We start from the raw sequence: 12,887 nt of genomic DNA, 5'->3' as shown, positions 1-12,887 counted from the left end.
TAGCTTAGCATAAAGACTGGAAATAGAGGGAAACAGCTTGCCCAGCTGTGTTATAAGCTAATGAAGTCCACCTTCCCACATCTCTACAACTGGCTAATTAGCAGTTTACATCTCATTTGTTTGATCAGTCCATAAACAGAAGTGTACAAAAAAAGAGGAAGTGGAGTTATGTGTCGATCCATTTCTGGAGGTAGTCACTGCACCCCCTCAAGAAATAGTCCAGCAGTCCACTGTCAAACCAATACTAGCCGTAGTAACTCTTTCAGTAGTTGTGCAGTTTAAACAAATAAGATGAAACTAGCATTAGATGTGCTTGGGAGCAATTCTGTTACATTTCCAGTCCTTACACTAAGCTAAGCTAAGCTAAAGACTTGGTCACACTGAATGACTTTCAAAGTTGTCAGATCGCTTACGAATAACTCATGAGTCTGTCTGGTCTCAAAACTACATTTTGCCTTCAAAACACGCCCGAGAGGTGACATGGAAATGATGCGATATGATGTGCGGGACAGGATTGTTTTCTTCCATAATGGATGTCAACAGAAACGAGCAGTTGTTTGAGGATGATTTGCTGGGAAAAAACAAGGAAGAAAAAGAAAAGAATATGGACTCCTCCATCTCTCCTTCTTAACTCCCCTATCCCAGCTTATGTGTGCTCTCACTGGTCCCGACACAACAAGATATTTAGCCTGACTGATATCTTTAGGACGTGTGCGAGGCATCGACAAGCTCTCGAATAGCATCTTTGAACAGTTAAAACATAGCAATAGAGTGTCAATTTGCTGCAGCGCTACAATCTTATAGATATGAAACTTCTCAGCTAACTCTCAGGAGGAAAGTGGATTAGCTTATCTCCAAAAATGTCGAACAATATGCTCTCTATCATCCACAGAGCAGGACTCTCAATGACCACTGCAATGACCAAACTATACAAACCTATGACTCTGGTAAACAGGGAGGTCAGCATAGAAACATGAAGCACTAGAGCTGACATTACAGCAGCTACCAGTCAGCTCGAGTCCTTCTGTTTCTCCATTGATCCTTTGTAATGTAGCACCAGCACACAGAAAGAAGAAAAGAGAGAGGGAGAGAGAGAGAGAGAGAGACACACACACAGAGAAACAGAGAGAGAGAGCACCCTGGCAACCTGTACATACCCAACAGAAAAGGTTGCATCATGGGTAACAGATTATCTAGCTTTGAAGATTGTTGTTCATTCAGTAGGAGGAAGCAGACACCTTCTGGGAGTTGAGTTAAACCTCAGGAAGCAGCTTCCCACAGTAGCTTTTTTTGATTAAAGATAATTCCTGATTTATGACAAAAAACTTTCTCATTTGGTTTGAAAGAAACTTCCTGTTAATTTAACACTTTTTAATTAACATGTACACCTACATCCCTCTTTGTTTAGTCTTAGAATGGACAAATATCCATGATGTGTCTACAGCTCAGAGAGAAAAACTCTCAAGTCACTAACAAGAGGAGAAAAACAGGAATTATCCTTTAACCATTAACAGGAAAACAACCAGACTGATCCCAGGTCAGCGTCTAGAGAAGTCAAAACCTCTAACATCAGCAAGCTGAGCAGGAAAAAAACATGGGCTTTGTTCTAAAATGGACAAGCCACTTGACGGGCGAGTGTTCGTCTGCTTTTGCACAGTGGCACTTTGAGGGAAGGACTGAGGAGCAGGAGGAGGAGGAGGATGAGGAGGAGGAGGGGCTCAGTCTGGAGAAGGTGTTGGCACAGAGTTACACAGAAGGTGTTTCTATGTAAAATTGTGCTGTTGTCGGTCTGTGTAGCATCTATCAACTTGTTTTTTTTTTTTTGGGACCAGTCAGGTGAGATCGGTAGAGTCCATCTCCTGGCGTCACTGTTGGTGGACGGGCAGACGGACCGTTCCATCATGTCCACTCCAGGGGGGGTTCCCGAGGGCCTTTGGGCTGAATGCAGCGGTTACCGAACCCTGGCAGAAAAGGAGGAAAAGAAGTTCTTAGCTGCTTTGCTTTAAAACACATCGAGAAATGTCTTCCACCTGGAGGAAAGCGTGCTTTCAATTCTTGCCTGGTTTCAAAAACCATCAAACATTTTCTGCCCATGTAGCCCAAAGCTAGGTTTCCAATCAGCAAAAGCAATGCCACACACTTCAAAAATGATGACATTAATAGAAACCATGTTTGTCAGCAAAGTTTTTTGCACAAACACTCAAAAAAAAAAAGAAAGAAAGAAAAATCATTACTTGTGCGAATAGTATTTGTTGTCTGGTTGAAACCGGACAGACAGCCTCCGGCCACAGAAACATGTTTGAGAGTGAGGACGACAGCAGACTTACCCACCCAGGTCTGCCTTGCTGTCTGTTGCCTTGGTGCCAGCAGATGCAGGGTCAGCTGGAGATGTCTTCTTAACGCACTCTGACACATCTACACATAGGCAAACACACACAAAGATTAATGGGGTGGGAGCATTGTGTGGATATCAGTGGTGTTGTATAACAGTTGCAGTGATGTAAGACCTATTTAAACTGCAGTAGTTTTACTGAAGGTCATATATTTGTTAAAAATTATAATTATTACCAACAGATATATTATTGGTATTTGACTTCAATCTAGTTTGTAATAATAAAACGTAATGCTAATTATTGTATCGTTATCATGATATTAGATAATATCATCTTAGATTCTGGATATTGTTATGTCACAATATGGCATAAGTGTTGTCTTTTCCTGGTTTTAAAGGCTGCATTGTAGTAAAGTGATGTCATTTTCTAAACTAACCAGACTGTTGCACTTGTTCTTATACTTGTCTTTACCCACTTAATCATTATATCTACATTTGTGATGACTATTTATAAAAAATCCTCACTGTGTTATTATTTTGGTAAAGTGCCAATACTCAAAAAATGATGTATAAATCTATATGTAAAAATATAAACTTTTTCTCCTTTTTTTTGGGTAACATTTAGTTTAGTATACATACAGTATAGAGACTGTTGCCATATTGTACAGTACAGTACTGTAATACAATACTGTGGGTATATGATATAAATATTGCATTGACACAATAATTGTATTAAAACAGATTGTTTATCCAATGATATGAAATTGGGCTAAACTCACAACTGAGCTTCCACGAGTAAGACTGTAAACTTCTACACCTGAAGGCCTCTTTTATACTCTGACCGTTTGTCTCTTTGTGTTTAAAGTTTGGCTCACTGGAGTTTTGTTTATGATACGTGAGCTTCTAGTTCTCAGACTTGTTTGCATAGTTTCAGGTTTTGCGTGTAGGCAACTGAGAAAAACTGTAACGCATGTAGACCTCAGGCTATACCAGCCTCATGACACCCACATGTAAGAGGAATATACACATTAATATGCGTGAACTCCTTCCAAGAAACTTCCACTTGCATGTTCATCATTCATGACATTTAAAGGCTGTCTATCAGCAGGAACTTAAATAAAACCACAGCCTTTTCACTCCTTATAACGCTCCTATTGAGTTATATTCATAGCAAGCAAAAAAATCATTACAGAATTCAGGCTAAACAGCTATTCCCCTTCGACTCTCTGTCACACACACACACACACACGCACTGAAACTGCTGAAGCATTAAATTGGCAGTAACCATCATCACTCAGCACGGATCAGTACACGCTCACATTTTTCATTTCACCTCTCTACAGACACGTTTTTATCTATTTTTTCCCCCTTTTCTCTCTCTTTCTGTATCTCTTTCATTCTCGTTATTACTCGCTCTCCCAGCTGCCCTTTTGACAAATGCTGTCAGTCTTATCGTGCGCGGGCTAATTTGTAAAACACTGAAGGTCTGTTTCCTGCTCTGCTCTGCTGACTAACGACTGTGAAGAGCCATAAACACAGACACACGGGGAAAAAAACGGACAGAGACTCCTCTGCAGGCTGATAAACAGAAACAGGCGGTCAGGATGTGTGTGTTCATACCTTTATGTGAACCGCTCCATTCAGCTGAGGCGGGCGATTTCACCTCCAGAGGGTCTGACAGAGAGAGAGAGCAAGAGTGAGTTGACGAAAGAAGTGACAACTGATTGCAAATCAAGAAAATCATTCAGACATTCAGCACAAATCCACTCACATTCACACACTTCCAAACTCATTATCCTTCACAATATCTCTCCATTTTTCTTCCTCAGGCACTCGCCTTCATTAAACCACCCTTTCCCTCCGTACTTCAGCCTCACAGTGGAGACACTCAGGGCAAAAGGTGCACTAAGGCCTTTTGCTCACCTCACAAGTGAGAGCTAGATCCTTCTTTGATCATAAGCAGCAGATGATGACAATGAAAAACCTCAAGACGCCACTCTCAGTTCCTACTGTGTCGCAGCGCCCTTAATACATTTCCCGATCTGTGTGCATCAGTTTCTAAACCACTACAAGAGCAAAAACTAATGCTGTGTCCCATTTCCACACTACACACCAACTGTGAAACTGTTAAATGATGCAATCCATGCAACGCTGGATGTCAAACGGCGACTTTAGAATCTCACTTTCACTGACAAGATAGGAAAAATGCAAGAGCTGCATCTAACGGTTGTTTTCATTGTCGAGTAATCTGTCGAATAGTTTCACAATGAATCAATTAATCGCTTAATCTACTGTATAAGATGTCAAAAAATTTTGAAAAACACCTGAAGAGCCTGAGGTGCAAACTCTTCATGTATTATCATTAATGTCAAAGAAAAGCACCAAATCATCACATTAAAGAAACTGAAAACAGCAGATGTTTCACATTTTTGTTGAGAAATGACTGATGAAATGATCAATTTTCTTTTGATTGACTAATCCTTACAACTCTAATAAGGAGACATTTGTTATTTGTGATATTTACTATCACAAATAACAAAGAAAAGCAGCAAATTCTTACATTTACAAAGTTGAAACCAGCAAAAGTTCGACATTGTTGCAGCTCTAAAAATTAGTTTCTGAGGTGTTTTTTTTTTTTGTGCTGTGAGCAGCTCAGTTTCCTGGGTGTGGGATCCATCCTCTGTGGCTCTTTTTCTGAGGTTTCTTGCCAAAACAGAGGGTCTTAGGACAGAGGATGTAATTTAATGTATAGATTGTAAAGCCTGCTGTGGCAATGCGATTTGTGATTTTGTGCTGTATAAATAAAGCTGATTTGACTTGTTACTTCTGTGCATTGTGGGAAAATAGTGTCCATCAATAACACTCTAAAATGAAGCTTTTGCTTTGGGCATGAATACTGGCTGTTTTTACTTTATTTTGTTGATTCTATGTATGGAGTATGGTCTGGGACACAGCTTGTGACTGACCACCCTCTCTTTCAAAGAGCACTGCAGGTCTGATACACTGTCAACGGTGCCCCCTAGTGTTGTAGCACTGATAAAGCCTCTCACAGAACAAATAACCCTTTCTGACAGAACACCAAATGTGTTTTTCCTCTTCATCTCGTGTGCTCTAATTTAGTCTATCTTAAAGCTCTCCTTTTCTAATATCAGAGCACTGCACAGGAAGAAAGGGAAGCAGCAGAAGGCAGCAGGGTGGCCGAGTTGTTTCAGAGACCATCCTGTGAAAAGAGGCCTGATGCCTGCAATATGTGTGTCCATCTGTCCGTTTGAAGTGAGGATGAGAGACTGAGGCCCTACCTGTTCATACAATGTAAGGTACCAGATAAAATGGGAACAGAAAATCATATTCCTGCCTTCTCAGCTCCCATCAGAGACTGAGTGTAGCAAACAGCTGCTGCTGTTGGTCTCAATCACACAACTACCCATTACCCATTGCTCATATTCACCGATTCCATCCACCTTCTTGACCAGCCATAAAAACACACCAGAGGATGTATCCCGGAGGTGATCCAGCAACTGGAAACACACCTGTGAATCTTGACCAATGCAAACGCACCTGTGGCCAGTATGAAGGACTCGGGGGTTCTCGCAGGGAGGGGGGGAGGGGAGTCATCGCTGTCCCAGCAGTCTGGGTTAAAAAGGTCAGAGGTCAAATGAGAAGCAACGTTAATAACTGGAGAGATACCTGACTGTATTCTGTCGTCTACGATGACTTTATATGAGGATGCATCCAGGTACAGAGCACCTCATTAATTGGATTAGCCAATGCATGGTGGTACTAATTGAAGTACTTACTTAGTGTATTTTATAAATCTGTCAGTAGTACATAATCAAAGAGTAAGTTGTATTCTTATGTCTTCTTGCTAAAAACATTTATTTACTGATTTCTTTGTTGCATTCTTCTTATTACTACTATTGTTGTTATTTTTGTTCTTTGGTGAGTCACACACACAAAACTAAATGATGTTATGTTGATTTTTTTCTTTTTATATCAAATTCATGCTGTTTTCAACAAGTTAAAATTGGTGATGCAGTCAAGTCTTAAACAATTTTAGGACTTATTAAATATGACACACATAAACTGTGATATTTACCCTCTTTTTATCCATTAACAATGTTCTGAATATATCCTAAGCTAAGGTCAGGTCAGTATTCATTGCTTTGGCAGCCCTTTGAGTTTGAATTTTACAAGCACTCATCTATAAGGCACCCTATTAATTGATTGTGCAAGGAGCCACAGATACAGTACGTGTTTTCACAGTGGAAAAAGTTCATTACACCTCGTAACCACATGTACTTAAAGTATCAGTCATGGTGTCTGTAACAGACGCTGATGCTGATGCCACAAATGGCAGTGGTTTACGTCGGTTAGTTTCAGGACTATATCTGACATGTTACCGCTGTGAAAGGAAATCGCCATAAATAGTCATTCACATTGGGCAGCCTTGCCCCACACACTCCCCAAGCAGTGCTAATACAAATTTGGCATCGTTTTCTGGAATTTGTAGATAAATGTGCAGGCTGTCAGTCCAGTTAAGTTGCAGCTAAAATCAGTGACGTGCTCTAGAGTTGTCGTGATTATATTTCGTTGCATTCTCTTGATCTTACGCTCTTCAAATTGAGCATTATTTAACAATATCCATCTCAGACTATAATTATGCAACGGGAATATGAGGGAATTGACTAATTCACCTGAAAGAATTAAATGACTGCTTTCATTTATCTCTGCCCAACACAGCACTAACACCAGAATCTTTATGGTACCTGATCTCCTTGATGAAAAGCTACTTTTCGTCCACTGTCCAACTAAAATAAACATGGCTCTTTTTAATTCAAGGAAAATATCCAAGAGCTACACCTTGCTACAACTAAGGCAGCCTAATAAAAGTCCTGCAAAAATCCCACCATCAAGGTTATTATGGTCAGTTTTTGCTGCTTTTTACAGAGAGGTGTTGGTGTTATGTAACCTACATTCAGTGATATAAATGAGGTTACACAGCACCACAAACAGCAGCCTTAAATGATAATTAATGTTGAATGAATACCTCTTAAAAGGTTTCAATAAAAACTAAAATTTCATTATAGTCTTCATGAACGTACAATTTATTGCAGGACTGTTGTATTAAACTGCATTAGCTTTGATAAAGTGTACCTAATAAACTGGCAGCATATTGTTTATCACCAGTGTTTGACTTGGCTTCATCTAACCATCACTGTGTCTAGTTTATTACCATTTATCATTTTTTATTACTCATAATTGTTTACAGGTCAGTTTTTTATATATGTCTAGCGACTTTTGACGTTTTCTTTTAGTGACTTTATGGTGGTTTATGGTGTCTTGTTAGCTGTGTATAACAATATTTTGATGTATGTCAGTTGTGTCTTATTAGAGTGACAAATAAAGAACTTGAACTTGTTTTATGGTTTTAACTGAACTACCAACTCGTATTTCTAAAGATTCAGACGTTTTCTTCCACAATGGCGGCCCCCCTTTTAATAAAACCATTTTTAACTCCGTGACTAAAGAAGACTGCTGGGAATTAATCATTTGAAGCTGAGAGTACTTCCTGCTGCATTTAAGAGTGCCCAAGGAAGGCCCATAAATCAGCCCAGATTAGTGTAAAATTAGTCCTAATGAAGGCTGGAGTTAGACCATGGCTCATCTAGCTTTGCACCACTTTCAGGAGAACATTAGGTGATTGTAAAGCAGGTTAATGTCACCATAAGTGATGAGAGCAAGAGCCAATGTGGACGACGTGACTGCTTTTCCTCATTTAACTTAAGTGCTGTTAACAGTGCAATTACAAACTCTAGCTTCAAAGGCAAAGATAAAAGAATAAGAAAGCTAATCATCACTTAGTGCCGCTGCTACCAACAGAAGGGAGTCAGTAACTGTTGAAATAGAGTTCACCTGCTTTTGTTGTAATTTTATTGAATACTGAATATTAAAAATGAATTACGCTGACTGCTAACTCTATCCTTTGATTGAAATTTTCATTGCCTATTTCATTGTTGTGTTTATTTTGTATTCTTACCTTCTCTTTATTCAATTTCCAGATTTCATTTCACATTTTCATTTGCAATCTTTGTATATTTATAATGGTTTACATATTTAATTAAACCTTTCCATGCATTGGTTACCCATTTTTTAACTGTTTGTATTTCTTGAACCTATATGAAATGTACAATAAAAATAAAGTTTGACTGATTCAATGGAGAGAAAAAAAAGCAGCCACCAGCTTCCTCGTAACCAACCAAAAAAGCAGCAATTTGCTCAGTGAAAGTCATCAACAAGCAGTCGTTAGATTCTTGCAACCAATCAAACAGCAGCCATCAGCGTTTCATATCTGATCACAAAGCGCCACCGCAGCCCAAATTAATAATAATGAGCCAGAAAGCCAAGCAGACCATAAACAGTCCACTTCAGGACTGTGAGGCAAATATCTCTGCATTTAGTTTTAAATATTGGAAATACCTGAGGAGTGCATGATGTATGATACCTGACATTTAAAATGGTACCATAACATTTGAATTTAGTTGGGTTATTTAGCAGAAGCATGTTTTGTTAATGTGAAAAACAGTTTTTCAGGTTCATAATTTTATTTTGGGTTACTACTAGAATAGGTTTACATGTTTTAATGCTACAACAACACATCAGTTATCTTTACTGTCCAGTGCCTGCAGCACTGTGTTCTGAAACGCTCTGTTTTAGCTCCTGTCTCTTTTGATTGACATCATGCACCTTCACAGGTTATTCCAAATATTTAATATAAATGCAGTTAAGTCTTATTTTAATCAAGCTTTGAACCCATTCAAGATCAAACCATTCCAAACCAAAGTCCACTTCAAACCATTCCACATTCCATGTCAGCGCCAATCACAGCAAGGATCAGATTTCAGAATCTCATGATTTTGAAATCAACACAGGAAAAGGAGCGATCTCGGTCCCCAGAAGAATCAAACCACATCTAAATCGCTGCAGTCATGACAGTGAGGCCATACCGATGCACAGACAGTGTGACACTGCTCTCTTCAACCCAACGTGCACACAGAGTTGGCGAATGTGTATTTATCAGCAACATGCAGTGTTGATCCTTCACCATCCATCATGCACACACAGTTCTCTGCACACACACACATAAAAACACACAAAAACTTATTTTGCTCTCCCTCCCGTTCGTGAATTCACTCACTTATACAAACACACACAAGCTGTAAGAAAAAGAGTGGAGTTGTTTTGACAGATGTTTGCCTGTTAACATTTGCAGCATTCCTCGCAAACCAACCAATTAGTCATACAGCCATGCTTCATATGAGACTGGAGCTATCTCACTCTGTCTGTTTGCTTCTTGTTCTTTCTTTCTTTCTTCCATGTCTCATGTTTTTCTCTCTCTGCTTTTGTCTTTATAGCAGTAAGAACAGTACAGCACAGTGTGTGTGTGTGTGGTGACAGATACAACGTGTCATTAGCATGTGGTCTGACTGTCCTCGACCTGTCTCCTTACCGACCCTCGACTGACTCTACCCTGAGCAGATGTGTGAGTGGATCATAAAGACAGGTTGTCAGAGTTAAGCTCTGTGTTTACAGGCTTTTCAGTGAGAAGAAATTAAATTTCCCATGAAAACTGCTGGCAGGATGCTGTTTGATTCTGTATATTTGTGTTTTTTCCTATAAAAACAGGAAGCTAGGAAGGGAATGTTGTGAATATTGATTGGCATTTGACCAGTTTAATGACAGGAAATACAGTAACGTGACTTTCTTGCCAGGTTTGGCTCTTGGCAACATGGGGCAGAATAAGCTAATAGGACTGTTAGCTGCCTGGCTAACCAAGCTAACTAGCTAATGGCAACTACAATTAGCAGCTGTGAGCAGTTACTTTAGCAACAAGTAAAGCAATCTATCAAGAGTTGAGGCAGAGGACATTTAAAAGGAAAAGCCAGATAATGAAAGTTTAGGGCAACAACTGTAGATTATTTTTCAATTAGTTGATTAGTTATTTGCGTTATAAATGTCAGAAAATGGTGAAAAATGTCAATCAGTGTTTCCAAAGCTCAAAAGAACATCCTCAAATGTCTTGTTTTGTCCACAACTAAAACATATTCATTTTGTCTATCATAGAGGAGTAAAGAAACCAAAATAAATTTAAAAAAGCTGGATTTAGTGAATTTTTATTTTTTATCTTAAAAAAAACAACCTCCAACTGCTTGATTGATTCTCAAAATAGTTGGCAATTATTTAAATAGTTGACAACTAATTGATTACTCAATTTATCGATTAATCCTTGCAGCTTTAATCCAGTTTCAACCAAATCAGTGAATAAAGTTAGTTCCTTTTGTACAAGAAAAGATTCCACTCCAGTGGCATCATAAAAATGTGTTTCATTGGATGCAAAAGCATTTTGTCCAAGTGTACAATTAATCATCAACATTGTTTTTTAAGATTTTCCAGGAAATAACAAACTGTAAAATTCTTACAAAACAACCTTTTTGTCATTGTTAGGCCAGATACTGGCATATAGTAAACGATCATGTGTGATAAAAAAGCTTAAAAATCTGTTTTGATTTCATGGGAACTTTAACTCCTCAGAAATGACCTGAATGGACCCTCAGTGTTTAATTGAGTTATTTAAGTAATGTCTGACCTGACTCATTATCTAATCCGGATGTCTATTTATCTGACTTCCTTAATCGTTGTTAATTGCTTGTGTCAGGAAAGCAGCCAGTTAGTTAAAGGAATTAGATTCACTCATTAAATAAAAGCAGCTGATTGACATACTTGCTGTGTTTGCAGAGGGTGACGGAGAGCTCCGCCCTGCGATCGACATTGGCAACACCTTCCGGACTGGCTGCTGATCTCCATGCTGAGGGGATGCAGTTACCATGGCCGTCGCCGTGGACACATTAGTACGACAACCCTCCTTTCCTCCGGACATCTCTCCGTCCCCCTCCTCGTCCGAGTTGTCGGAGTGCAGGGGGTTGGTGAAACTCAGGGCAGTCCTAACGGGAGTGGACGATGAGGAGGAAGAGGAGGAGGAGAGGTGGGAGGAGGAGGAGGAGGATGGTGCGACACGCTCTGAGGAGGAAGAGGAGGAGGAGGTTTTGGGGAACTGTTTATCTGGGCTGTTGCAGGCCTGAGCCCACGCTGCGTGACCGGCCTTCATCTCCGCTTTCTCCCCTCCCGGTGTCTCCCCCTTCTCGCTCTTCACAGGGAGGTGGTTCGGTCTGGTGAGAACTCCGCCTCCATCTGCTGGACTCTCCCCACATCCGCCTGCTCCTCCTCCTTCAGTGCCCGAGTCCTCTGACAGCGAGGAGCTAGATGTCAGCAGGGATTGGCCAGCTCTGGCTTTGAAGGCATGGCTTCTTTGCAGCACTCCCGCGCTATTAGCTGAACTGCTGCTGACTCCGCTGGTTACTCCCATGGAGGAGGAAGTGTCAAAACTACGAGGTCCTTCCTGTAACGGCACCTTTTTAATCTCAATGCTCAGTTTCCTCTCAATCCGAGGAACACCAGAACATTCAACAGAAGGGGAGAGGGGCGACGACGGCGTCTGGCTTTGGCCTGATTCTGACTTTGTCGACGTTGAAGACAATTTGTTGTTGTAGTTCTCGTTGAGATCCAGATTTGAGACCTGAGTCTGCTGTTTTTGACTTTGTAGATCTTGGTCTTTCTGCTCTGAGGGACTGGTCTGCTTGTTTTGACTGGGTTCTGACTTGTTCTGCTGCTTGTCTGCGTCTTTATTCTGACAGGAAAAGGGAAAGAAAAGATGAAAATTCATCCTAAAAAACGGAAGAAATCTTCCATGTGTTTCTTCAAAACCTATAAATCTCTAGAATTCAGCCTCATACAAAACATTTTCACACAATATTTTAAGTCATTGTTCACAATTAAAGAGAGAAAAAACTTTTAATGTTGTCCCTGACAGAAGATTTCTGTTGCTCACCTGTGCCTGCGTAGTCGCCATGACATGTATGACAGGTCTGGGGTGGTAGCGGTCGTTGTCCTGCCGTACGTTGGTGACGGTGGGGAAGGCTGAAGGGGGAGACGGGGTCAGAATGGGAGGTACAGGGTGAGGCTCCGGGGGCTGAAGTATTTCCTCCTTTACATCACCTTCTGCCTGGGAACTAAACACAGACAGAGAAAGAGAGAGAAAGTGAGGTCAGCTAACAGCAAGAAAGAGCCATCTTGATATTACACATTGAGAGACGGAATTTTAATGTGCTTTAATAAGACATCTCTGTCCCAGAGAGACCAAAATGTTACAGAGACGCTATAATTAAAACACCAAACTCAAAGCCAGATTTGTACATTCATGGAGAAACAGACTGTGAGGGAAACTTCTTATTCACACGCCAACATATCTGGCTTCTACGCTATAATACGAGTTGCTTGAAGTACAAAACTATTCGCTTTGGATAAAAAGACGTGCCTTTAAAGTTTGGTTGAAATGATGAAAAGGCAAGAATTTCATCATATCGGGCAGACAACTTCCAGACATTTGGACATCCATGTTTAAATTATTCTCTGTCTTAGAAAAACTGATGAAAGTGAGATG

The 12,887-nt window shown here is 40.2% G+C and overlaps 1 protein-coding gene across 2 annotated transcripts in view; it reads right to left on the bottom strand.

Annotated features, from left to right (window-relative positions):
• Positions 1–1,815: 1,815 nt before the first annotated feature.
• Positions 1,816–12,887, bottom strand: part of ptpn12 (protein tyrosine phosphatase non-receptor type 12) — a 45,872-nt gene continuing 34,800 nt past the window's right edge. Inside the window, exons 13-17 of one of the 2 annotated variants that reach the window (XM_073480624.1) lie at positions 12,276–12,456; positions 11,111–12,074; positions 3,953–4,006; positions 2,332–2,415; positions 1,816–1,961 (exon numbers count right to left, since the gene is read on the bottom strand). In XM_073480624.1, coding sequence (XP_073336725.1) covers positions 1,900–1,961; positions 2,332–2,415; positions 3,953–4,006; positions 11,111–12,074; positions 12,276–12,456 — 1,345 coding nt within the window. In that variant the 3' untranslated portion in view covers positions 1,816–1,899. Of the gene's footprint in view, positions 1,962–2,327; positions 2,416–3,952; positions 4,007–11,110; positions 12,075–12,275; positions 12,457–12,887 lie in introns of both variants that reach the window. The other variant, XM_073480625.1, reaches the window with a different exon arrangement.

The sequence above is a fragment of the Pagrus major genome, chromosome 14 (assembly GCF_040436345.1).
Source record: "Pagrus major chromosome 14, Pma_NU_1.0".
Taxonomy (NCBI): Eukaryota; Metazoa; Chordata; class Actinopteri; order Spariformes; family Sparidae; genus Pagrus; species Pagrus major.
This window is presented reverse-complemented; position numbering and strand designations above follow the sequence as displayed.